Below are 24,357 nucleotides of genomic sequence, written 5' to 3'. Positions count from 1 at the left end.
GGAAGGCAACCAGATGCAATGCGTTTTTCACCAATGGTTGCTATGAGATGTAGATTGTTATTCTTCAATTTTTCTTCACGTGAAAAATGCATGCCATCCAGATACAATCCGGATGGGAAAAAACAAACACACTGAATTTCAAAAACACACTACAATCGCAGAAGTTTTTCCCTGAACAGATCCTGACACCATCCGCATCACTTTTGAGAAAGAGGCTTTATGTTACTGTATTCCGTCTGACCCCTCTTCTTTCTAACCCACAGGCAGTAGATGGAACTGCAATGGTTGCCACTTCTGTCTGCCTGTAGCCGCATTGCAACTTCTGCTTGGCCAAGTGGCAGCCGCTTCAAGTGACAGCACCCTAAGAGAACTGGGAAGACATGTCGGTAGGATGCTTATCTGACAATAGCTAAGTAGTTGGTGCCAAATTATGTTTCAGATTGAGGAAGAGCAAGCAGCTGCTACTACTTATACAGAACATTTCAGAATGTGAGATTGAAAGCTGTAGCTCAGAGCAAAACTGATTTGAAATGCTAGTCACTGATAATGAATACTTGGAAATATTTTCTTACTGTGAATTGCAGTAATTCTTAAGATGCCAAATACTAGGTATATACAGTGTAATGGTCCTCTGTCCTGCTCTAAATTTGAATCTCACTGTGATTGTGGCAAACCCTCATTTGCATGGCCACACCCATCCGCCTTCCAGCTAAGCTTTCGGACCAATCCCTACTTACCCTGTTTCAAGCCCTCATTTACATGTCCATTTAAAGGGAGTTTTACAAGGGACCAATAGGGAGTGGTTGTTTGGGGGAGGTGTTCAAACTGTTGAATACACCAGTATGTTGTGCGCATTCAATAAAGTGATTTTCCGTTTTAACTCACATACAGCCTGCCTGGTGTCGTTCGGGTCCGGATCACCGACGACTGAACAATCAGACATTATGGTCTGAAATTGGGGAGAGCCGAGAGAGTGGAGCAGAGCGAGTCGAGATTTGTTACATTAGTGCCAGCGGTGGGATTTACTCTCCAGTTACTGGGACACTCCCAAACCACGACAAGGAATGACCAGCTACGCAGCCTGCAGGAGAGACATGCTGAAAGACTTACTTGAGAGCCGAGGAGGGACCACTGGGAGAAAGAACAAGGCCACCCTGATCAGTGAGTTAGCCGAGATGGATCAGAGGGATGGTGATGCTGGACCTCAGTCCGTTAATGTTACAGTCTTTGGTGTGCACTGTGACACTGTTGCCACACTTGCGGTTGCCCGTGGCAACGTGTTGCTGTGAGAGCATGCGGTGGCAGTGTCTTGGCCTTCTGGGTGATTGCCGTGACATTGTTGCCACGCATGCTGTTGCCAGTGGTAATGTGTGGCTTAGTTTGCTTGTGTGTGCACTTCCCCTTTAAGTGGTTTCCTTCCTCTGTTTGGGTTAACTCCCTTCCTAGTGTTTTGTGAACACTGGGTTTATGTGTTTATGGGTGTGGCTGCTTGGGCTATTTAGTCTCTGCTGGAAGCCTGTAGCTGAGTGTTCCTCCAGGCTTGGTGTGTGCTGGTGGTTCACGGCTCCTGGCTTTACCATCTTTTCAGTGAGGGCCACCCTTGTGGTCAAAGATGTTCAGTGTTGTCCCGGTGTCTCCTTCCCTTCCTGTCCCTATTTGTATGGAGTGGGTTAAGTTCAGGGTGTTTTATGTCTAGCTTGGTGTTACATGTCTGGTGGTGTTTCGTGTCATGTTTACTTGACATTCCCCTGTCTTATGTTTATTGCAGCTATGGGTGTCCTGGGTCCCTGTGTGGTTTGTGGTGTGTGCTGTGTCCTTTTATGTTGGTGTGGACACCAGCACTTGTGCACAGGTTCCAGTCAGTGTGTCTGTGGCAGGTAAGTGTGTTATGGGTGTCGCTTACCTGCCATCTCCATATGCTGTATGTGTTCCCATCTCCTTGCAGCCTGGCCTCAGATAGAGACTCCTGTTCCTCCATTACTGGGATGAACAGGTCGTCTCTTCCCTGCTCCTTGGTGAGGGATTACCAGGGCGACTTAGGGTTTCTAGGAATCCTGAGTATGAGTCGTCCTACCATCGGGGTCCGCTCATACGGTGAAGAGTCAGGGAGAGGATTAGGGAATCTGTAGGAGGTGAACTGCTCCCTTATTACTCCTTTAGGCCAGGCTGATCCCCTTTTACCCTGTGACACCGCACGGTGGGGGGTTTCCCCCACTCCCCACCGTGACAGTTGAAGACTTGTTTCAGCAACGAGTTCGAGAGCGATTGGCATTATATGGGGCTAAACCATCCGAGACCGCCATACAGAATGCCATCAGAGACATCCAGCTGCAGGATGAGCGTCACGAGAGAGAACTAGAGTGGCTACATAAGTGGAGAATGGCGAAAATTGCCCCCTCTCGTGTTCAAACTATTTAAGGAGGGAGAAGAGGAAATTGAAGCGTTCCTATAGGATTTTGAGAGATTATGTCAGATAAATAAAGTGCAGCCCTAAGATTGGGTCGCTTTATTGATAAGTAATTTAACTGGGAAAGCTACGGATGCGTATCGGGCCATGTAGGACGAGGACGCAATGGATTATGACTGGTTATAAGAAGCCCTGCTGGCCCGATTTGCCATTACACCTGAGACCAGTTAGGTTAAGTTTCGAGAATCCCAGAAACAAGTCAACATAACCTACGTAGAGTGGGCACATCGTCTGCAGCGGAACCTCAAGGGATGGTTTCAGGGAAGCCACGCTTATATCGTAGAGGACATCACCCAGCTAGTACTTTTAGAACAGTTTTTTGACCACACCCCTCCGACAGTACGGGATTGGGTGCGAGACAAGCAACCATAGACTGTGCAGCAAGCGGCTACTTTGGCCGATGAATATCTGGACTCTCGGAGGTCCGGCAGAGGCGAGCGCTATCCACTACCTTGGCCCAGACTACCAGCCTCTAATCCCCCTCCAGGTATCTCAGTGGTCTGCCTCTAGGCCCATAGTCCGATCAAATCCTTCTACTGGCCCAAAGTGCTATACATGTAACCAAACGGGTCATCTTCAGAGATATTGCCCTACTCGATCCACGAGGTACCGCGAGACTACCCATCCATCCAGGCAGGCGGCTCATTGCCTCCAGAACGGGCCTAACCCTTAGGATATTCAAGAAGAGTGTGGCAAGCTTTTCGAGGCTGATCCCGTTCAGGCTGCTGCCGGAGATAATCGGCAGCACCATTGTCAAGCAGTATGGGTTAATGGACAGCCGGCCCAGGGACTTCGCGATTCTGGGGCTACGATTACCCTCATTCAGCCTCACATGGTTCCCCAGTCGGCTCAGACCGGCCAGACTGTTGCAGTCAGGGTAGCAGGAGGCAAGGTACTACGTTTATCGACCGCCCGAGTACACTTGGATTGGGGCTCAGGGGAGCAACAAGTGCGAGTGGGATTGCTACGCGAAATACCCGTGGAAGTACTTTTGGGGAACGATTTGGGGTATTTAAATACCTCATATGCCCCAAAGACTGTCATGGTCGTGACCACCCGACGACAGAGCCAACTTCAAGGCAACTCCACTTCTATGGGGACCCAGGTAAGACCAAACCCCCCTACGTTACCCCGACTCGACAACCCCATGTCCAGGCTGTTGGACTGTTTCCAAAGGGGGAAGTAGTGTAATGGTCCTCTGTCCTGCCCTAGGTTTTAATCTCTCAAATCCTCATTTGCATGGCCACACACATCTGCCTTCCAGCCAAGCTTTCGAACTAATCCCTTGGTACGTTGTGCTCATTCAATAAAGTGATTTTCCGTTTGAACTCACATACAGCCTGTCTGGTGTTTGTTCTGCAAGAATTAAGAAGACACATAGCTGTTGTTCGGGTCCGGATCACTGACGACTAAACAATCAGACATTATGGTCTGAAATTGGGGAGTGCTGGGAGAGTGGAGCAGAGCGAGTCGAGACTCGTTACATACAGTAAACACAAAAGTCAATACCTCAGCTATGTGGCTTTTTAGCAATGAGGGCCTGTTGATTGCTAGTTTCATACAGGTTAAAGAGGACCTGTCACCTCTCCTGACATGTTGGTTTTAGTAACTACTTGCATTGCCAATGTAATAACAATTTAGTACAGAAGATCCTGAGGCTATGGTATGACATCTAGTCAGTGTCAGCATCACAACTAAGTGTCCTGCTGATCGAAGAGGGTGAATAACCATATGCAGGCACAACAATGTAAATGTACATGTATATCTGAAGCTACATAATGTTTTTTCTATTGTAAATTGTAGACTACAAATCACCATATATACAGGTGCATCTTAGTAAATTAGAATATCATTGAAAAGTTAATTTATTTCAGTAATTCAATTCAAAAAGTGAAACTCATGTACACTATTATATATATTCATTACTGTACATGCAGAGTGATCTATTTCAAGCTTTTTTTTTTTTATGTTGATGATTATGGCTCACAGCTAATGAAAACCCAAAAGTCAATATCTCAGAAAATTTGAATATTATATAAGACCACTTAAAAAATAATTTTAATACAGAATTGTTGGCTTACTGAAAAGTATGTACAGTGTATGCACTCAATACTTGGTCGGGGTTCCTTTTCCATGAATTACTGCATCAATACAGTGTGGCATGGAGGTGATCAGCCTGTGGCACTGCTGAGGTGTTATGGAAGCTCAGGTTGCTTTGATAGCGGTCTTCAGCTCATTTGCATTGTTGGGTCTGGTGTATCTCATCTTCTCATCTTGACAATATGTGGGTTTAGGTCATGCCAGTTTGCTGGCTAATCAAGCACAGCTATTGGTACTTTTGGCAGTGTGGGCAGGTGCCAAGTCCTGCTGGAAAATAAAATCAGCATCTCCATAAAGCTCGTCAGCACAGGGAAGCATTAAAGAGGACCTTTCACCAGAAGAAAGCCTCTAAACTGACTATACAGAAGTGTAGAGCGGCGCCCAGGGATCCCGCTGCACTTACTGTTATCCCCGGGCGCCGCTCCGTTCTCCGGTTATAGCCTCCGGTATGTAAGTAGTTAGGCTCCACCCACTTGATCCTGCCAGTGTCTTCTACTCCTATGCTGTAGCGCTGGCCAATCGCAGCGCTCAGCTCATAGCCTGGCTATGCTGTGATTGGCCAGCGCTACAGCATAGGAGAAGAAGACACCGGCAGGATCAAGTGGGTGGAGCCTAACTACTTACATACCGGAGGCTATAACCGGAGAACGGAGCGGCGCCCGGGGATAACAGTAAGTGCAGCGGGATCCCTGGGCGCCGCTCTACACTTCTGTATAGTCAGTTTAGAGGCTTTCGTCTGGTGAAAGGTCCTCTTTAAGTGCTCTAAAATTTCCTGGTAGACTGCTGTGCCGACTTTAGACCTGATATAACACAGTGAAGCAACACCAGCAGATGACATGGCTCCCGAAACCATCACTCACTGTGGAAACTTCACACTTGACCTCAAGCAACTTGGATTGTGTGCCTCTCCAACAATTCTCCAGACCACTGAGCAACAGTCCAGTCCTTTTTCTCTTTATCCCTGGTAAGACAGTTCTGATATTGTCTCTGCGTCATGAGTGGCTTGATACAAGGAATGGGACAGTTGTAGCCCATGTCCTGGATATGTCTGTGTGTGGTGGCTCTTGAAGCACTAACTCCAGCCACAGTCCACGCCTTTTGAGCCTCCCCCAAATTCTTGAATGGCCTTTTCTTGACAATCCTTTCAAGGCTGTAGTAGTCCCTGTTGCTTGTGCACCTTTTTCTACCACACCTTTTCTTTCCACTCAACTTTGCATTAATATGCTTGGATACCGAATTCTGAACAGCTATCTTCTTCCTCTAGACAACTGTTAAGTCAGCAGTCTTCCTCATGATTGTGTGTAGACTACTAAACCAAACTGAGGGACCATTTAAAGGCTTAGAAGACTTTTGAAGGTGTTTTATGTTGTTAGCTAATTGGAGTGTAACACCACACAATATTTACATTTTCTGAAATACTGACTTTTGGATTTTCATTAGCTGTCAGCCGTAATCATCAGCATTAAAATAAATAAACTCTTAAATACATCACTCTGTGTGTAATGAATCTATATAATATATGGGTTTCACTTTTTGAATTGAATTACTGAAATAAATTAACTTTTTTATGACATTCTAATTTATTGAGATGCACCTGTATTATTTTGCATTGAACTAAAAGTTAAGTTTCCTGTTTGACCCAAAACTATATCATACTTACAGAACAATGAGGTTAGCAGAACGAGAATGTTCTTGTAGAAGTTCATTAAGTCGCACTTGGCGATAGCTCTGTAAAAATATACATATTGTAAATATATTAACTGCAGAAGAATATTACAAAGTAAACTTATGAGTAAACCGTATAGTGGATGTACAAATTTATATTTCAGAAATTAATATATTGGCACACACACTCTATGTGAGATCCTGTTTTAATGTTTGCCAAGTGTCCTTCTTTGCTTAGCCCCTTCAGCCGCAATTTTCTGTTTTTTCACACCTGGACTAAGCCATCCTGGACTAAGCCATAACTTGTTAGTTTTTTTATGGGACAAGTTGTATTTTCTAATGGCACCATTCACTTTTGCATACAGTGTACAATTTTGTTTTTACAGTGTTCATTCTCTGGGTCAGTATGATTACAGCAATACCACATTTACTGGTATATAGTTTTTCTTGTGTTTTAAGGTAATATTAAAAAAAAATAAAAACGTAGAATTTTTTTCTTTGCATCGCTATATTCTCACCCTCATAACTTTTTTATTTTTACATCTACAAAGCTGTGGGAGGGTTCACTTTTTTCAGGATTATCTGTATGTTTTATTGATAACATCTTGGGGTGTGTTTGACTTTTTAAGCGACCAAAAAAGAGTAAATTGGTCATTTAGATTTTTTTTTCATTACGCCATTTGCCACTTGGGATAAATATTTTTATATTTTAATGGTATGGGTGTGATCGTTGTCTATGACGTTTATTTGGTTTAATTTTTAATCTCTTTTTATTTTTTTTATTTTACTTTTGGAGAAGGGGGGTGATGTGAGATTTTATATTTTTTTATAACTTTTTTTTACACTTTTTAAAAGTTCATGTGATCATCAGATCGCTTTTGTCATAAACATTGAATTCTATAAGAATTTCGCTATGTTCCCATGAAGCCCTGCCACAGTCCTTTTATAACTTTATTTATTCTTTGTTTTTGTTAAATATTACAGCTTTGACTTTAAAGGGGCTGTCCAACTTTCTAAGTCTGTTTGGATGAACCCTCTACACTACTGGGCCTGCAAAGGGAAGTATACATACTTGCTCCTCGGTTCCAGCTCCTTCAGTCTCCCCCTGAAATTGCTAGTGGGTCACCTTCAGCTTGGGGGACACATCAGCACTGCGTCCATCATTGGCTAAAGAAGCAAATGTGTCCACCCCCATTCACCAGCTGTTTACAAGCGTCGACCAGAGTACGGCAATGGCAGTAGGGACCAAAGGAGTCAGAACCAACTGTGGGAATCAGGTATGTTTCCCTCCGCAAGTCAGGTGGGGTGGGTAGTTAGCAAAAAAGGCTTAGAAAGCTGGACAACCTTTTTAAAAGCTAGTGACACCGTTTTGACATAGAGTTTTGTATTTTTGTTAGTGGTTACATTGAGTTAAAAAAAAAAATTGCACTAAATTTTAGACCTCCTGATTTCCAGTTTGCAATTTGCTCCTAAATACAAACTTTTCTCATGTGGCCATGTCACTCCCAGTAATACATGCTGGTTGTAACAAGGTCTGTGTTCCTTCGATGCTGCTGCCTTAACAACTTCTCCTGTACCAGTACCGGATTATTTCCTGCTCTCACTTGTGCTCATAGACCAATAATCGGGTTTCTACCACCACATTTTGACCTAATTAGCTGTCAGACACTAGCGATCTGCTAGTGTCTGCTCTACCTAACCATGCTATTGTAATTCCTTTCTCTGCAGCGGTTACCCTAAAAAACGTAGTTTTATTGGTATGCCAAATAGCCTCTAGGTGCTATGGGGGCATCTTTTCAGCACCTAGAGGCTCCGTCCACTCACCATTTCTGCCGCCCAGCGCGCTCCAGCCCGCCCCTCTCCTCTAGATTGACAGCCTACTCGCGCCTGCGCCGTGTGCTTCTGTATTCAGCGCAGGCACAGTGACTGTCTCCCTGCGCCGGCATCTTCACTGCGCCTGCGCCGATTACGGTGCAGGGAGCAGTCCAACAGTCACTGTGCCTGCGCCGAATACAGAAGCACACGGCGCAGGCGCGAGTAGGCTGTCAATCTAGAGGAGAGGGGCGGGCTGGAGCGCGCTGGGCGGCAGAAATGGTGAGTGGACGGAGCCTCTAGGTGCTGAAAAGACGCCCCCATAGCACCTAGAGGCTCATTTGCATACCAATAAAACTACGTTTTTTAGGGTAACCGCTGCAGAGAAAGGAACTACAAAAGCATGGTTAGGTAGAGCAGACACTAGCACATCGCTAGTGTCTGACAGCTAATTTGGTCAAAATGTGGTGGTAGAAACCCTTTAACTCTTAAGAAAAGGTAGCCCAGAAGTCAATAACTCATTAAAAAAAGAAGCATTTTCAATACAGTAGCTTAGGGGGGTACTGGCTCTCCTTAAATTAAATCTGTCACCAGGATAATCGCCATTGAAGTAAAGCCATAGCCTAATAGCACTTAGTACCTTATTTCTAGATGTGCCTTTTTTTCAGCAATAGACGCTTTCTATCTTCTAAAAATCCAGTTTATTTGGTATGCAAATGAGCCAGTAAAGTGCCCAGAGGGGCGTCACTCTTGCAGGAAGGAGCACAGGCACTCCTCCTGCGAGTGCCCAAGCCCGCCCTCATGCTGGGAGCATCGAAAGGGGGGCAGAGTTGTGGCTTGAATGTGATGTAGGAGGGGTGGGTGGACACATTGTGGCAGGATGCGTGCCTGGGCTCCTTCCTGCAAGAAGGACGCCCCTCTGGGCACTTTAGTGGCTCATTTGCATACCAAATAAACTAGATTTTCAAAGGATAAAAAAAAATTGCTGGAACAAAGGCACATCTGGAAATAATATACTAAGTGCTATTAGGCTATGACTTTACTTCAATAGCGATTATCCTGGTGTCAGATTTCCTTTAAGGAGACCAGCTGTGTATGAAGACGATGGCAATGATCCATGGGGAAATAATATGTAAAGAGATATCTCCCAGGGTAAGAGAACATCTCACTAGTGCCACCTTTTTGGAAGTGGCTCCCTATGACTCAGAGTCTGACTTTTTAACAAGCCTTTGGATACAACAAAGGAAAATAGCCAAGCCAAATATCAGATGCAGATGAGGCTTGTTAAAAAGTCAGACTTTGATTTGGAGCCACTTCCAAAAGGTGGCCCTAGTGACACGGTTCTCTTACCCTTGGAGATACCTCTTTCGCTACAGTAGATAATTGTTCTTCACAGGTTTCATCTGCCCATAAAACAGAGCTAAAGGAAAGTGGTTCTATATGTATTTTACTTCAGTGGAGTATCTAAAGAGATGCTAGAGGGAACACAGAGGGAAATAATAAAAGCTCCAGAGATATTATCTCGAGAACCTTTCCGCTAGGATCTCATAGACAGGAGATGATTATAAATAGCCATTAGAAGGTATGGATGTACTGTATTGTACTGATTGAACAATATTGTACACTCAAGTAATGTGAAGTGTCAGTTATGTTATGACAAACAAAAGCCATATACCTTTTCTCTGAACATCTCAAGTTCTGAATCTGTTATTTTCCATGGGTTTTCTCTCCTTATTTTCTCTGCTGTGGGTACATCATTGGCACTTTCATGGAGTCTATAGGGCTCAATCATCTCTTCAAAAAATTTCCAGCTGTTAAAATATGAACAATACTGTTGTCAATAAGTTTCACTAACTATAGAAGCAAATTTGACATTTTGACTGTCTTTTTTGATGCATGTATATTTGTATTAAAAAAGTTGTATCACTTGATGAGTTACAAAGTTGTCTGTCTAATGTTTTCTGAATGATAAGTTTTACTAAGAAGGAACCAGTTCACAGCTGTAGTGGTCTCCTGGTTGGATGCTACTCGTGTCACTCAGAATAGAGGAGAAGGGTTGTTAGAACAGCTCAATGAAGAGAGTACTTAACAGTGAAGTTCTATCTCCTATGCACTTAAAGGGACACTAAACCTAAAATTCCAAAAAACAAAGCAAAACATAATCTTCTTAATTCTCTTTGTTATTTGCTCTTATTTTGTCAAATATCACAACTGCAGACCATGACAAATAAATTTAGAAAAGCAGTGCATTGTTTTCTCAAGCTGCAACCATGTCTTTCCCCTTCCCTCTCCCACTCAGATTCTAGTGCACTTAAGCCAGGAATTAAGAGTAGGGGAATGGGTTAAGTCTGGATATTTTGTCTACACAGTGAGCATGACCATTTTGTTAGAAGGAATATCCTAGTTACAAATGGTAAACATGGGATTTTGTAACAGTGCCAGCCGTGGTGACAATAGCATACAGTATATACACAGTACCAGCCATAGTACATACAGCTGAATACAGCTAATATGCCTAGTTATGCAGTGATAATTCTTTCTTTCACTGCATAATTGTGCAGATTTGCCTTTAAGTAGCTTTGGCAAACTGGGTAGCATGTGGAGGTATGCAGTAGATCACGCTATATATATATATATATATATATATATATATAAAATATAAACTCATGGTTGTTCTGATATTATATTTATGGATGATTTATTAAACAGAAATTCACCTGTATTAGGCGTATTTCTGGCGCAGATTGAGACGCAAAGGTCCTTTGCATTGCAATATGAGACTTTTCCCCCACTCACGCCAGGTCTAAAAATGTGGGCGTTGCATGGTTGGGGAAGGGAACGGTCCGTAAGGCCCATTTCATTTACCATTTTCTATGCCTGTTTTAGGCGTAGAAAATTGTCTAAATTTAAGATAGCTAGGAAGCTGTCTTACATTTAGAAGCAGCAGTGGATCCGCCGAAGTTATGTAGAGGCCGGCACCTCTACATAACTGCGGCAGATCCACCATCAGTGCAGTAATTTATTAAGACCCCCGTCTAAAACGCTGGTCTTAATAAATGTGCCTTATAGTGTATACAGAATGTATGTACCAAGTGTGGCCTCCATTACATCTCTGCAGAGGATGTTACTCAGCTTTCCCAGGTTGCTGAATTGCAAATTTAGCTAGGTATGTATTGATTAGTCTCTTCATATATCTATACCAACTTGCTGCTCAGAGTTCTGGAAAAACAAGCTGAGAATACTGTACAGTGGCATTGGTGACAAAAGATTATGTTGCCGTGGCACCATATGATAGATTCCTATGATGTATCAAGGAAGCACTGTATTTTATATAAGCAGTATGCATCACTGAGATTGTTACCCAACTTTCCCAGACTGCAGAATGCAAGATCAGCCTATTCATGGTAAATTCCCAGTATTGTAGAATACATGGCTATATTTGCTAGCCAGTAGACTGGAATACCTGAGTAAGAATCCTAGTGACCAATCCTCCATACTGTAGAATAGCTAGACTGGTTTGTTATTCAGGGTCTCGGGAAAGTTGGGTAACACATTATGTGGAGCTGTAATAGGGACTGCTAAATATTAAGGGTGACATTTATCATTCACCTTACGCCTTTTTAAATGCCATTTTGACTTTTTAAGTTGCAACTGGCATTTTACACCACCCTCGCCAGGTTTGCGAAAAGGGGTTGTGGTGAGGGTGAGGTGTGGGCAGGGCTATTGGCCGCGGGTCATTCATCATTATTTACACCAGAAAGTGGCATAAGTACTGACTGAAATTTACGGCAGCTATGCCATAGATTTCATTCTGGCTTATGGACTGCCAAAGGTTCATCGGAAAGGTAGGTTACCTCCATGTAGAACTGTAATAAAATGCAAAATACTAAATCTACTAAGACAAATCCCCCTCCCCATTCCTAAATAGTGCCACAGGTAGGCCAATTTACCTTTCAGACTTTTGTTAAAGCTAGTTTACCACCATGTGGAGCTTTAATAGACACTGTAGAATACTAAATTTACCAAAACAAATCACCCTTCTCATTCCTAAAGAGTGTCATAGCTAGGAAGATTTGCCTTTCAGGATCTTACATAGTTACAACTATGTGGAGCTGTAATAAATATTGCAGAATACTTAATCCACCAAGATAAATTCCAATCCTCACTCTCAAATATTGTCATAGCAAGACAGATTTGTCTTTTAGGATCCTGGGAAAGCTGGGTTACTGTCACAATGTATGGATAACACTATATGGACAGTATGTACAGCTCCACAAGACTTCACAATACTGCTTTCTGTAGCAGCTTGCAGATATCAATGCAGAAAGAGCTAATGACAAACTTTCCTTAGTAGGTTATGATTCTTTCCTTATTTTTCGGGGTTTAGTGTACCTTTAAAGAGCAGAATCTGGCAGAATAAAATTTCATATTCACACTACTTGATAAAAGATCTAGAAATTGTATTTTTATACTGCTTTTCTTCCGCCCTTACCTCGTGCTGTCAGTAGCTTAGCATGGTCAAAATAATTTCTGCTGCCCTATCTTAGAGCAGTGTATGATAAATGGAGAAAGGCTGAGATCTGTGATATGTAGATTTATGTGAATTAAAGCAGGATCTCTGAGTAAAAAGTAGAGTAAATCCTGACAGGACTCCTAAGAGATTGATAGCTCTACCTGTGGTGTGGGCGGGTTAATCAGGACTCTGTCTCTCCTAGGAGTCCCGTCACGATTTAGGCTGAGTTCACATCAGCGTTCAGCCTTTCCGTTCCCCTGCTTCGCTATAGGAGCAGGAGAATGGAAATGATGGATTTGGAACATAACTGAGCCGCACGGAGCCTATGGACCCCATTGAGTATAATGTGGTCCGTTTGTTTTCCGCTCGGAGAAAGATTTTTGAAGGCGAGACAAAAGTCCTGCGCGCACAACTTTTCTCTCCACTTCAAAAATCTTCCTCTGAGCGGAATCCTAACAGACCCCATTATAGTCTATGGGGTCCGTAGGCTCCGTTTGGTTCATGTTTGTGCCGAACCCATCCTTTCCGTTCTCCTGCTCCTATAACGGAATAGGAGAACGGAAAGGCTGAATGCTAATGTGAACTCAGCCCTGTTTCCTGCTGAGAAATCCTGCTCCATATCATATAAATCTATATATCCAGCTTTTACCTTTCTGTCATATCCTGACCTCAGATAGGGTGGCAGAATGATCTGATAGATTCACTTCAAATGATCTTTATATATCTTATACAGTGAGTTCATTCCGGTTTGTTGAGTTTTTAAGGTAAATAGAATAATAAAATTAATAAATCCTTTGTACTTGCACACAATGGCTATGTATTGTGAAGCAGCGTTGAAAAAGAACTAATAATAATAATGGGAATAAAAGGTATAAAATGACTGATAATCATGACTACTTATTAATAAGATCTGTAAAACTACCGATAGTTAATAATAAGTACGTGGTTTATAAACTCTTAAACTTTACAGCAAATGTGTGGTTATTAGGCCATTCTGAATGTACTTGATCCACAGGGCTCCTGTATTGCTGCATTGCTAAATGAGTTTTCCGTTACTCCTGCTTACTGAGATTTCTCTGTCCATAAAACAGGTAATAAAAGTTTTGCAATTTGGTGTAGCAAATCTGACAATATGCCACTGTTACATACCTTTCTTTGCTAGGCTTAGTGTTAATGTCTGCAACAATATATACATCGGCAAATTTAATGCGGAACTTACTGAGCATTGAGGCCATCCTGTGAAGATAAAGCATAAAATATGAATGCAATGTACCTGCGGTTCCAAACTAATTTCCATCCAAATGAAAAGCTACAAAATAAATTCTGCTTTAGATAAGATATATTTTCCTTCTACTGTTAGATGCTTGCAAGAAAGGAAATGTGCATGGACCTTCGGGAAATATATATATAATGAACATTTAGGGGGACATTTCCTAAGACAGGCGATTTAGAATCTGGTCTTACTCCATGTCCGCTGCCGCTTGATGTGCCTAAGTTATGCAGAGGCGCTTTATGGGTGGCCGAAACATGGCGTAGAAAGTAATGAATCAGAAGGGCCTGCTGGCCCACCCCCACCTCGGAAAAGTGGTGTAAGGGGGCGAAAAGTCGCAGATTTTCACAGTCTGCAAATCCCTTTGGGACCAAACCTGCATCAAAAGTACACCAAAAAGTGGCGTACTTCCCATAATAAATGACCCCCTTTAAAGAGAAAAATGAGGATGTGTTGCATTTACATAAGATTACTTTCTGTCTGAAGTTTATAAACTAAAGCTGGACAAACAATGTGCATAATTACACTAATTTTTCATCCTCAATGCGGTTCACTTTTCCACCTATGAAGATTCTCAGTTTACAATCCTTCCATTTCTTCCTCAGGGTCAGAATATGTGGAATTAGTAGCGTCAAACCTAGAAAAAAAAAAAACAATAGATGTAAGTTGAGTACATCCGACCAGAAAATTATGAGTTAGTTAGCCTGAAATTCGATCTTATTCTCTCTCCCCCTTTGCCTCGTTCTCAAATTGCAGTCCCTAGAGGCCAGGGGTTTTGAAGACAAAAGAGCAAAGTGAAAACTGAGACAGACAATCAGTTAAGACACAGGAAGCCAATATGCTATTGCCAACTGTTACTGCCCTCGTCTTTCCAACTTTTCCCCCTTCTATGTACTATGCCATTCAGCAAGGCTCTTGTATCTGCTCTGGTAGCATGGCAATGGAGGCAACAATGACATTATTACTGTCTGTAAAGTTCAGGTTATGACTTGAATGTTAATGTTTGACATTAGTGAAACACCAATAACTGTGATCATAATTTATCTGTTTATTATAAAGATATGTAATCGGAAATTTACCCATCAGTGAAATGGCAGTAAATCATCATTTAGGCTAGGGCTACATTGCAACATTTGTTGCGCGACTTCTTGTCGCAGAAAGGTCACACAACATTTTTTATAATCATAGTCAATGGTGTCGCACTGCAACATGTGAAATGCTGTGATCATCCAAGTTGGATTTTTGAGCGTCTGTCGCAGTTGCAGCATGTTGCAGTGTAGTTGTACCCTTTTTGTCGCCATGTAGCCCTATCCCAGGGATGGCCAGCCTGCGGCTCTCCAGCTGTTGTAAAACTCCAACTCCAACCATGCCCTGCTGTAGGCTGATAGCTGTAGTTAGTCTGGGCATGCTGGGAGTTGTAGTTTTGCAACAGCTGGAGAGCCTCAGGTTGGCCATCCCCGCCCTAGCCTTAAAGAGGATCTGTCACCACCCCTGACAAGTCTTTGGTGAACAATTTTACTCCCTATGCAGTAAAAATTCTGGAGCAACTCTTCTTGTACAGCTCTCCAATGTGCTGCTCCTACTACAAATCTATGACTAAATGGACCGCGGGTGTTACAGTTGTCCGTGTCAAAAACTGTCAACATTGATTAGACAGTGTGAGAGTGTGCAACTGGTAACACCCAGGTATCAGTTTATTCATAAATTCTTTTAGGACTAACAGAGGAACACTATAACACAGGCCTCAAGCACATGACCATATTATTTGCAGATTGCACATGGACGCAATTCATTTCTATGTTATCCGTGTGCTGGCTGCATCCATATGTCCTTTCCGCAAATTATAGAACATGTCCTATTCTTGTCTGTTTTGGATAGTCATTGGGTATGTTAGTTCATGTTGGGTTGGGTATACCTTAAGTTTAAAGTAACAGATGAAATTATTTGTTCAATGCAGTGAGTTGTTTCTTAAATATCCCTGTAGTAAATCTTACCTCCGTCATCAAACAGCCACCAAACATCAATAGTCCCCTTCCCTTGCTTCTTATTAAACTGTTCACTGGCTTCTACAAGTCTCTGGTTATACTCGCCCATGTGCATTGGTGGTGCTGTACTGACATCTAAAATATGAAGAAACAACACTGGTCTAAATGATGCCAGACTTCAGTGATTCAACTGTCAGTGTCAGCAGTGTTATTAAAAATGTATCTTTATATTCCAAGACTGAGACGGAATTTGATTATAAAAATGTCACACATTTAATGTTATGCAGGAAAAAAATAGAAATTTCAGCTGCCTAGAACAAAGGAAATGGATTTGTCAAATTAAGCAGAAGGCTGAAATGAGAACAATGCAAACAGTTTAGGAAATGTCATCTTAAATTATTTAGTCGATGTAAGATCGCAGACCATATTATTTAAAAGAATCAATCTTGACTTGCGTAATGTTTTAGCCTTGCAGATGCTCAGTCCATCTGTCACATTCCATCCTTTATTGGTAGGTTGTTTAACATATTTGCTATCAAAACTGCAACCAAGTTTGCAAAATGTTCCTCTTTTTATCCTGACTCACCGTGACATGTAAGATGAATTATAGACGGGATCTCATAGCTTTAAACAGGATAAATATGGTCCTACCAACATTTTTGTCATGTACTTATGACTAAAATCTCACTCCCGTTGCATATTTCACAGACTCCAATTCTGATTTTATACCTGTGCCCCTAGGTAGGACCTCTATTGGAATTTCTTACCTATTCTGTTCAAACTCTCCAGAGCTGCAATGCTTGAGGTCGGCATATGGTAACCAGATTTCAGTAGAGACTATACAGTAAATGGTGCTGAGCTCCAATGCCAAATAGTACATGGACTGATATAGCACTGTTCTTAAGAAAAAAAACAACTGACCCTTGGTTTCACCTTTATACTAAAATCTGAGATCAGGAGCTGTTGGGGTGCCTTTACACATTGCAAATTTTTAGAACATTTTTGTGATTGCAAATCAGTGCCATCAGGGGCGGAACTGGGAACTTAATGCGGCCCTAGAAAAAAACTAAAAGTGGCCCCATGTTGTAGGCAGATCCAAATTAACAGAAGGCAGGACAACACAAGTAGGCAGGGCCTACAATACCATAGTGCAGCACAAAATACTGCCTTAGCATAACCAAATAACACAATGCCACTGGTCAGGTGCATAAGTACCCGATGCTCCTAAATTAATATATACTGAGAGGATCAGATTGTTATGTACCCGGCCAGCAGACATGAGGAGGGCTCAGGCAGCCCCCTGGGCATTGGCCCACTGGGAAAATTCCCTGTAGGGTCTATGGCCAGTTGGTCCCTGAGTTCCATTCATATAAATGGGACTTGCAGAAATCATGGAATGGAACTGATTTTCAGTCACAGAACTTTTCGTCAACAAAATCCGCACCCTTATGCTAAAGATCATTAGCTGAATATTAGGTTGTTTCCACTTTACATGTCCCAAGGGTTAATTATGGCAATACCCCCTAAATTCAGAAACATTTTATTATATACAATGGGGCACATTTATTAAGACCGGCGTTTAGACACTGGTCTTACTAAACGCCTAAGCTGGTGGTGGTTCCACCGGAGTTATGAAGAGGTGCAGGCCTCTACATAACTACGGCGGATCCTCCACGAGTTCTAAAAGTAAGACAGCTTCTGAGCTGTCTTACATTTAGACCTTTTTCTATGCCTGAAACAGGTGTAGAAAATGGTAAGTGTGACTGGTATGCCGGCCCGTCCCCTTCCGCCGTGCCCACACCAAGCCCACTTTTTTAGACTGTGAGCAGCGAGAAGTCGCAGATTGCGGCGCAACTAGCCGTTGCACTGCAATGTGCTCCAGGAATATGCCTAAAATAGGTGTATTTCAGTTTAATAAATGACCCCCTATATCTGTATACAGAAATATAGAGATTTCTTCACCCATTTCAGTCTGGGTGATTGCAGTATCTTCAATAGGAAAACTGGAGAGAAAGATCATTGCAAATAAGTGAAAAAAAAGGTCCCGGAGACAATAAAGATCCTCTGTCAGCTCTTCTTTATTAATCACATGTAGAAAACGGACATAATGGCTACGATTAAGGGTACTCACCCGAAACGCGTCAACGTCCATGCCGTGTATGAGGTGGCTATGTCCGTTTTCTACATGTGATTAATAAAGAAGAGCTGACAGAGGATCTCTATTGTCTCTGGGACCTTTTTCTTCACTTATTTGCAGCCTGTTACGGGAACACTCCCCTAGGGCCTCTGGAGCCGGGATTACACATTCCACCAGGAAGGTGAGCTGGATAAAGTTTTCCAAAGATCATTGCACTCTGAACACCTTACATTTTCTTTGTCCTCTTTTAAAGGTAAATCCTGCAAATGAAACATTTTACAACTTAAAATACTCCATGCCTATGACTTTAGCTAAAAGAAGAGCATTATTAGACATGAAGTTTTGGTAGGATCTGGGAGTTTTTATTTTGCTGCGTCAGTTCTCCGAGAGCTGGTAGCCTGACAGCAATTACAGTGATAGATGGTCTGTCATGTGGGCACTAAGAGTGGCGATTAGTAGCTCTTGACATGTTCAGTATTGCACAACATAGCGTAATGGGAGAGGTGATAACACCATCAAGCATCTGAAGTGCATCTTTCCACAAATTGTTATCTTCTCAGAATACTGGCAGAAACAATTCACTGGTCCTTGTGTACTTGGAGTGTTTTGTTAAAGCAAAAATTGCAATAAATGTATAAGCAGTATCTGTATTTTAATGTGCATATATTCTTAATTGTTGTGCCTAAAATTTGTCTGCCAGTTTTTTTCATGTTCCAAGAGTACAGTATCTACAGTAATTTAGAAAAAAAAATAATATATTTTTCATGGAGGTCTTGTGCCTCCAAACAGGAAAATAAGTTGTGGCAGTACAAATGCCTGAGGTTCATGGCGCCAGGGAACTTACTATCATGAAAACATTATGGGCCTGATTTATCATTGGGGTTTGTCAGTTTTCTGACATCAATTTGAATTGCGCAAAAATGTTGCGACTTTTTTGAAAGTACTCCACTTTAGCCACTTTTGCAATGAGTGAAAACTGGTGTGGCTACATATGTAAATTTTATTTGCTCCAGATGTATCCATGCAACATTTTAAAAAGTCGCAAAAAAAAAGTGAAAACTCACTCCAGACAGGACATAGCGTATTATTAATATAACCGGGCATAAAAATGGTCCACTAAGATCACACTGAGGGAACCGAAAGAAAAAAATAACCAGATTTATCAATAGACCAGCCAAGGAATGATGAATTTGATTTTCATCAAACCAGCTTTCCACAGACAAAGAAATGGAGTAAAAAGAAAACCTAATGATAAATCAGGCCCCATGACACTACTACTAGCATTCTCAACAGGGGATATCAATCACACCGGCCAACATAAGAATATGGAAACCTGAATTAGTGGTTGTGGACCGACTGTCTTATGGAGGATGAAAGCAACAGTTTATTTACATTTGTACATTGCTTTACAACCTCATACTGGCATCTTCATCCGCTAAAAACAATACAATGCTCTGCCTTTAAATGCATTTCTTACAGTCAGCCAAACCCCGTGTCCAAGCTTTTTACAGTGCTGTAGGTAGTGCTGATTGGCACATAGAAATGGGCCTATTTGGCACACACAATAATCAATCTGCAATTCACAGTATGTTAATATATCTGTTTTCTCTGTGTGTGTATATATATATATATATATATACAGTACAGACCAAGTTTGGACACACCTTCTCATTCAAAGAGTTTTCTTTATTTTCATTACTATGAAAATTGTAGATTCACACTGAAGGCATCAAAACTATGAATTAACACATGTGGAATTATATACATAACAAACAAGTGTGAAACATCTGAAAATATGGCATATTCTAGGTTCTTCAAAGTAGCCACCTTTTGCTTTGATTACTGCTTTGCACACTCTTGGCATTCTCTTGATGAGCTTCAAGAGGTAGTCCCCTGAAATGGTTTTCACTTCACAGGTGTGCCCTGTCAGGTTTAATAAGTGGGATTTCTTGCCTTATAAATGGGGTTGGGACCATCAGTGGTGTTGAGGAGAAGTCAGGTGGATACACAGCTGATAGTCATACTGAATAGACTGTTAGAATTTGTATTATGGCAAGAAAAAAGCAGCTAAGTAAAGAAAAACGAGTGGCCATCATTACTTTAAGAAATGAAGGTCAGTCAGTCAGCCGAAAAATTGGGAAAACTTTGAAAGAATGGGCTATTTGACCATGAAGGAGAGTGATGGGGTGCTGAGCCAGATGACCTGGCCTCCACAGTCACCGGACCTGAACCCAATCGAGATGGTTTGGGGTGAGCTGGACCGCAGAGTGAAGGCAAAAGGGCCAACAAATGCTAAGCATCTCTGGGAACTCCTTCAAGACTGTTGGAAGACCATTTCAGGGGACTACCTCTTGAAGCTCATCAAGAGAATGCCAAGATTGTGCAAAGCAGTAATCAAAGCAAAAGGTGGCTACTTTGAAGAACCTAGAATATGACATATTTTCAGTTGTTTCACACTTGTTTGTTATGTATATAATTCCACATGTGTTAATTCATAGTTTTGATGCCTTCATAGTCATGAAAATAAAGAAAACTCTTTGAATGAGAAGGTGTGTCCAAACTTTTGGTCTGTACTGTATATATATATATATATATATATATATATCCACACACACACACAAGCATCAAATGCAAGTGTATAAAAGCCAACTATGCATGTTAATGGGTGAATCAGGACTGATAGTTGAATGATTGCCATTAAAGTCACGTTTCCAAACAACAGCAGCTCTTTTTACCTGGCCATAACCGCTGTTTCACAGCTTCTACTGTTCTACTGCTGTTTTTTTCCCCTTAGCTTCCCCTGTTCCTGAGTAATCAGTGCCATTAGTTTTGGCTCTCAATATACTTTTGAGGCCATCCACTGACAGAGGGGTGAAACATAGCACCTTGACGCTGTCCACACTGATTGGACTGTGTCGGAGCACTCCGGTTGACTCCCTATCGAGAATTAGCAATGGTTACCACCATAATGACAGTGCATGGTCTCAGTAGCATATTAGGAGCTGAAACTAATAGCACCAGTTGCATTGTATTGGGAAAGGTGGAGTAGAAATAAAATCAGGAGCGGCCATAGACCCTACAGTGATATTGAGTTCTGCTGGGGGTGGTATTTCATGCTGCACTATGGTACTGCTGACCCCCCTACTTGTGTCAGCGCTATATACTTGTGTTGGTACTGCCTTCTTGTGTTGGTACTGCCTTATATCAGTTTGGACCCACCTATAACATGGGGGCCACTTTTAGGGCTACTTTAAGTGCCCAATCTGCACTTGAATAAAATACCAGCAGAATCTGTAAATCAGAGACTGCAGCCAGGTAAAGAGAGCTGCCACTGGAGGACAGGACACGTCCACTTTAAGCAAAGCTTCATGATGAAAGGTATATGTGATAGGGTACGCATTCTGAACCCCTGCCTGGGGCACAGAGAAAGTTTTTCCTTCTCATATACAAACAATATTGTAAAAGTAAAAGTGCAGTCATGGGCTATTTATATTACAATGCATGATAATATAGAATGCATTATTTCCATGATAATGGCATAATGAATGATAATTTGACAAGGTAATTATGGGATATACATTTTCTACAGACAGATATACATTTTCTTGAGCATCAGACATCCATACTTGTGTACACTTTATCATTTGTGTTTGACCGCTCGCTTTTATATTTCAGAGTATAAATAGCTCTTGACAAGTTTATTCTAATGTTATCATACAGTCTATGCCCGTGAATCTAGCTCACCGACCCTGTCAACACCAGCTATCACAAATTCAATGCATATATTTGTGTATAAAATCAATTTAGTCAGGAATAACATTACATTAAAATACAATGTGCGATCAGTTTGCAGAGAACATGACATGGTTCTGAATCTGAAAAGTTGATAATATATTTAAATTGACTTGTTTTTGTGAAAGATTCCTTTTTTAGTTCAAGTTCATTTCCTCAAGAAGGTGATTCATATTTATTAATATTTGTGGGTTTTGTATGCTGCCATATTATCTGTCTAAGCGTCTTGCCTAATTTGGAATGAAAATAAAAATGTTTTCAAAATGGACACAAAACTATGTACTAAGTTGTTGCATTTCTACAAGAAACAGGAAAATTGAATTCTTCCAGGTTTATTGAGCAGCCTTGTAATTGGCTTTTCCCATAAAAAAAATTCTCTGGTTCTCTTCTAAATATTAGAAGACTACATTAGGTAGAGGATTATTTAATGTGTGAACGTGTAGTTTGTGTCAGTGAACAAATTATATGTGTAGCTGCTATCAGTTTTTTTGTGTGATTGTGAACATTTTAGCTCCACTGTGAAATAATAGTTAAGGCCTTATTGACACGTCAGTGAATCACAGACGATTGCTGTGTGTGTTCTCCATGGACACCACATGGAGCCTTTGAATCCATTGGGTATATTCAGATGCCCAATGGCCCACAGAAAAAAACTGAAGCAAGCACTACTTTGATCCATTCACATCTATGGATCTGGGAAAACCATAATTAGCACATGGATGCCATGAGTGTTTGGACCATTACTAAAAAGCCCAGGAAATCTCTTTTTCAAGTCTAGCGGTTCACACAGTTCAGTGCTAATAGAACACCTTCTAGAGATGAGCAAATCGATTTGTTTGAATGAAATTCGCCCTTACTCTGAGAAAAGGCAAGGGGCCTTCCCGTCTGCTCAAGAGACTCCCCTCTTCCTGTTGATTGACAAGGCCAGACATCTCACCTGGCTCTGTTAATCTCGAGATGTCTGGCCATGTCAGTCACTAGTAAGAGGGGAGTTTTTCTAGCAGGACAGCCCCTTGTTGCTCAAGCGGAATGAATTTGATTCAAACAAAAAAAAAGACTCCATATGGACATCATCATGGATGAAAAACAGACCGTTTCAATAGGGCCTTATTTAATACATTAGATACATCAGCTTTGTCCCATTCAAGTTAACAGGACGAAGTTCCAACACCCTACACCACCACCACCACTATGTGGACGTCTGGATGACATGCTGGTAGGCGAACTGATATAAACAAGAGGCCACACATTGGCAGATCTGCTGTGAGGCTAAATCGACCCCCACTGACATTAATGTCCTCCTGAGGCTAGGTCATCAATATTTTGAGCCCAAAAAAAAGCTTTAACAGTCCCATTATGTCCATTTTATTATGCTAAAATTTTCCTAGAGTTTCACTTTAAAGCATACATTTGTATAGTAGAACTTTACGAACTTGTTCAAGACACAAAAATGCTGAATGGAGCATTCAAAGTATTGCTGTCAGTTGCGAAAAATGAGTCAATAGCCACTAATACTGGAGGCTGGTTCACAATAGAATATACTACATCACATCTAATTTATATATTTTCCTGCAATCACTTTATTTGTGAATACATAAGCAGGAAATCAGGCTGCTTACCATGCAATAAGTGTGAACTCCTTTCAAGCTAAATGCAAATGTCGCTATAGCTAAAGTACGCTATTATTTAGTGGAAGCTATTTTGACAGCTGAACATAGCACAAATAGTTCTCAGTAGAAATACTTGTAATGTATATAAATGGCACAGCTATTCCTTCAGGCTCTAATTTTAATTTAGATGAAGTCATATATTTTCCTTCCGGGTAACATTTTGTAAATTATTCAGAAAACACAATAATTCACACAAACAAAATGGGAAACTTTTTTGTTTGGTTTTCCCTCTTAAAAGGATAAAGTTAGCTTTATTCCCAGACTTACAACTGCACACACATAAGATTTTTCTTAAAGAAAGCCAGTGGAAACTTTGTAATGTTGTTACCTTTCTTAGTAGCTTCACTGGAAATATTCAGCTTGTCAGATTTAGAGAAGAACCTGCGAATCCTGCTATTTCCATCTTGAAATTCACTCTCCTTAATAGTTGCTTCAAGCGCCAGTCTCTCTTTTTCTAGTCTCTGGAACTCCTCTAGAAAACCAGAAACGAAGATAGAAGTAATTATGAGCAGAGTAAGTTCTTGAAACCTAAAAAGGGGTTGTCCTACATCCACCTCTATTTTTAATTTTATAACTTGTCAGCAAGGTGGTTCATGGACGAAAGACCATTCTTAAAAGAATGTTCCCAGAAAGATTGTTCATTGGTCGCCCAGTGTCATTTAACATATATGGCTAATTTGAACAACTGTAACGGCCAATATTGACTACAATGTGTATTGTTGTGTATGCAAAATGTTTGTTCACCAAATCGTTTGTTCAATGGTTGTTCAACCATCAATCTACTATCTAAGGTGTATGGCCACCTTTCTACTGCAATAAACACATTTATTAATGACTAGGCCTTTAATATATGATTTACGATATTAAGAGTAGAGGTGAGCCAATTTCCCAAAAATTGGGTCTAATTCAGTTGAATTGGCAGTCAAAGTGAGAGCAACATATATGG

The 24,357-nt window shown here is 41.3% G+C and overlaps 1 protein-coding gene and 1 long non-coding RNA gene across 4 annotated transcripts in view; one reads left to right on the top strand and one right to left on the bottom strand.

Annotated features, from left to right (window-relative positions):
* On the top strand, positions 1 to 24,332 carry LOC120985828. Its single transcript, XR_005775589.1, has 3 exons — positions 1 to 163; positions 18,739 to 18,746; positions 24,322 to 24,332. It is a non-coding gene; the product is annotated as an uncharacterized LOC120985828 (long non-coding RNA).
* The window catches only part of SLC12A1 (solute carrier family 12 member 1), a 123,005-nt gene that overhangs the window by 1,285 nt on the left and 97,363 nt on the right, over positions 1 to 24,357 (bottom strand). For all 3 annotated transcript variants that reach the window (XM_040414000.1, XM_040413998.1, XM_040413999.1), the window contains 6 exons: positions 23,740 to 23,883; positions 15,822 to 15,947; positions 14,353 to 14,464; positions 13,707 to 13,793; positions 9,720 to 9,855; positions 6,228 to 6,295 (listed from right to left, as the gene is read on the bottom strand). In XM_040414000.1, the coding sequence (XP_040269934.1) occupies positions 6,228 to 6,295; positions 9,720 to 9,855; positions 13,707 to 13,793; positions 14,353 to 14,464; positions 15,822 to 15,947; positions 23,740 to 23,883 (673 nt within the window). The remainder of the gene's footprint in view (positions 1 to 6,227; positions 6,296 to 9,719; positions 9,856 to 13,706; positions 13,794 to 14,352; positions 14,465 to 15,821; positions 15,948 to 23,739; positions 23,884 to 24,357) is intronic.

The sequence above is a fragment of the Bufo bufo genome, chromosome 1 (assembly GCF_905171765.1).
Source record: "Bufo bufo chromosome 1, aBufBuf1.1, whole genome shotgun sequence".
In the NCBI taxonomy this organism is placed as follows: domain Eukaryota; kingdom Metazoa; phylum Chordata; class Amphibia; order Anura; family Bufonidae; genus Bufo; species Bufo bufo.
The sequence above is the reverse complement of the archived record's forward strand: the minus strand, read 5'-3'. Positions and strand labels throughout refer to the sequence as shown.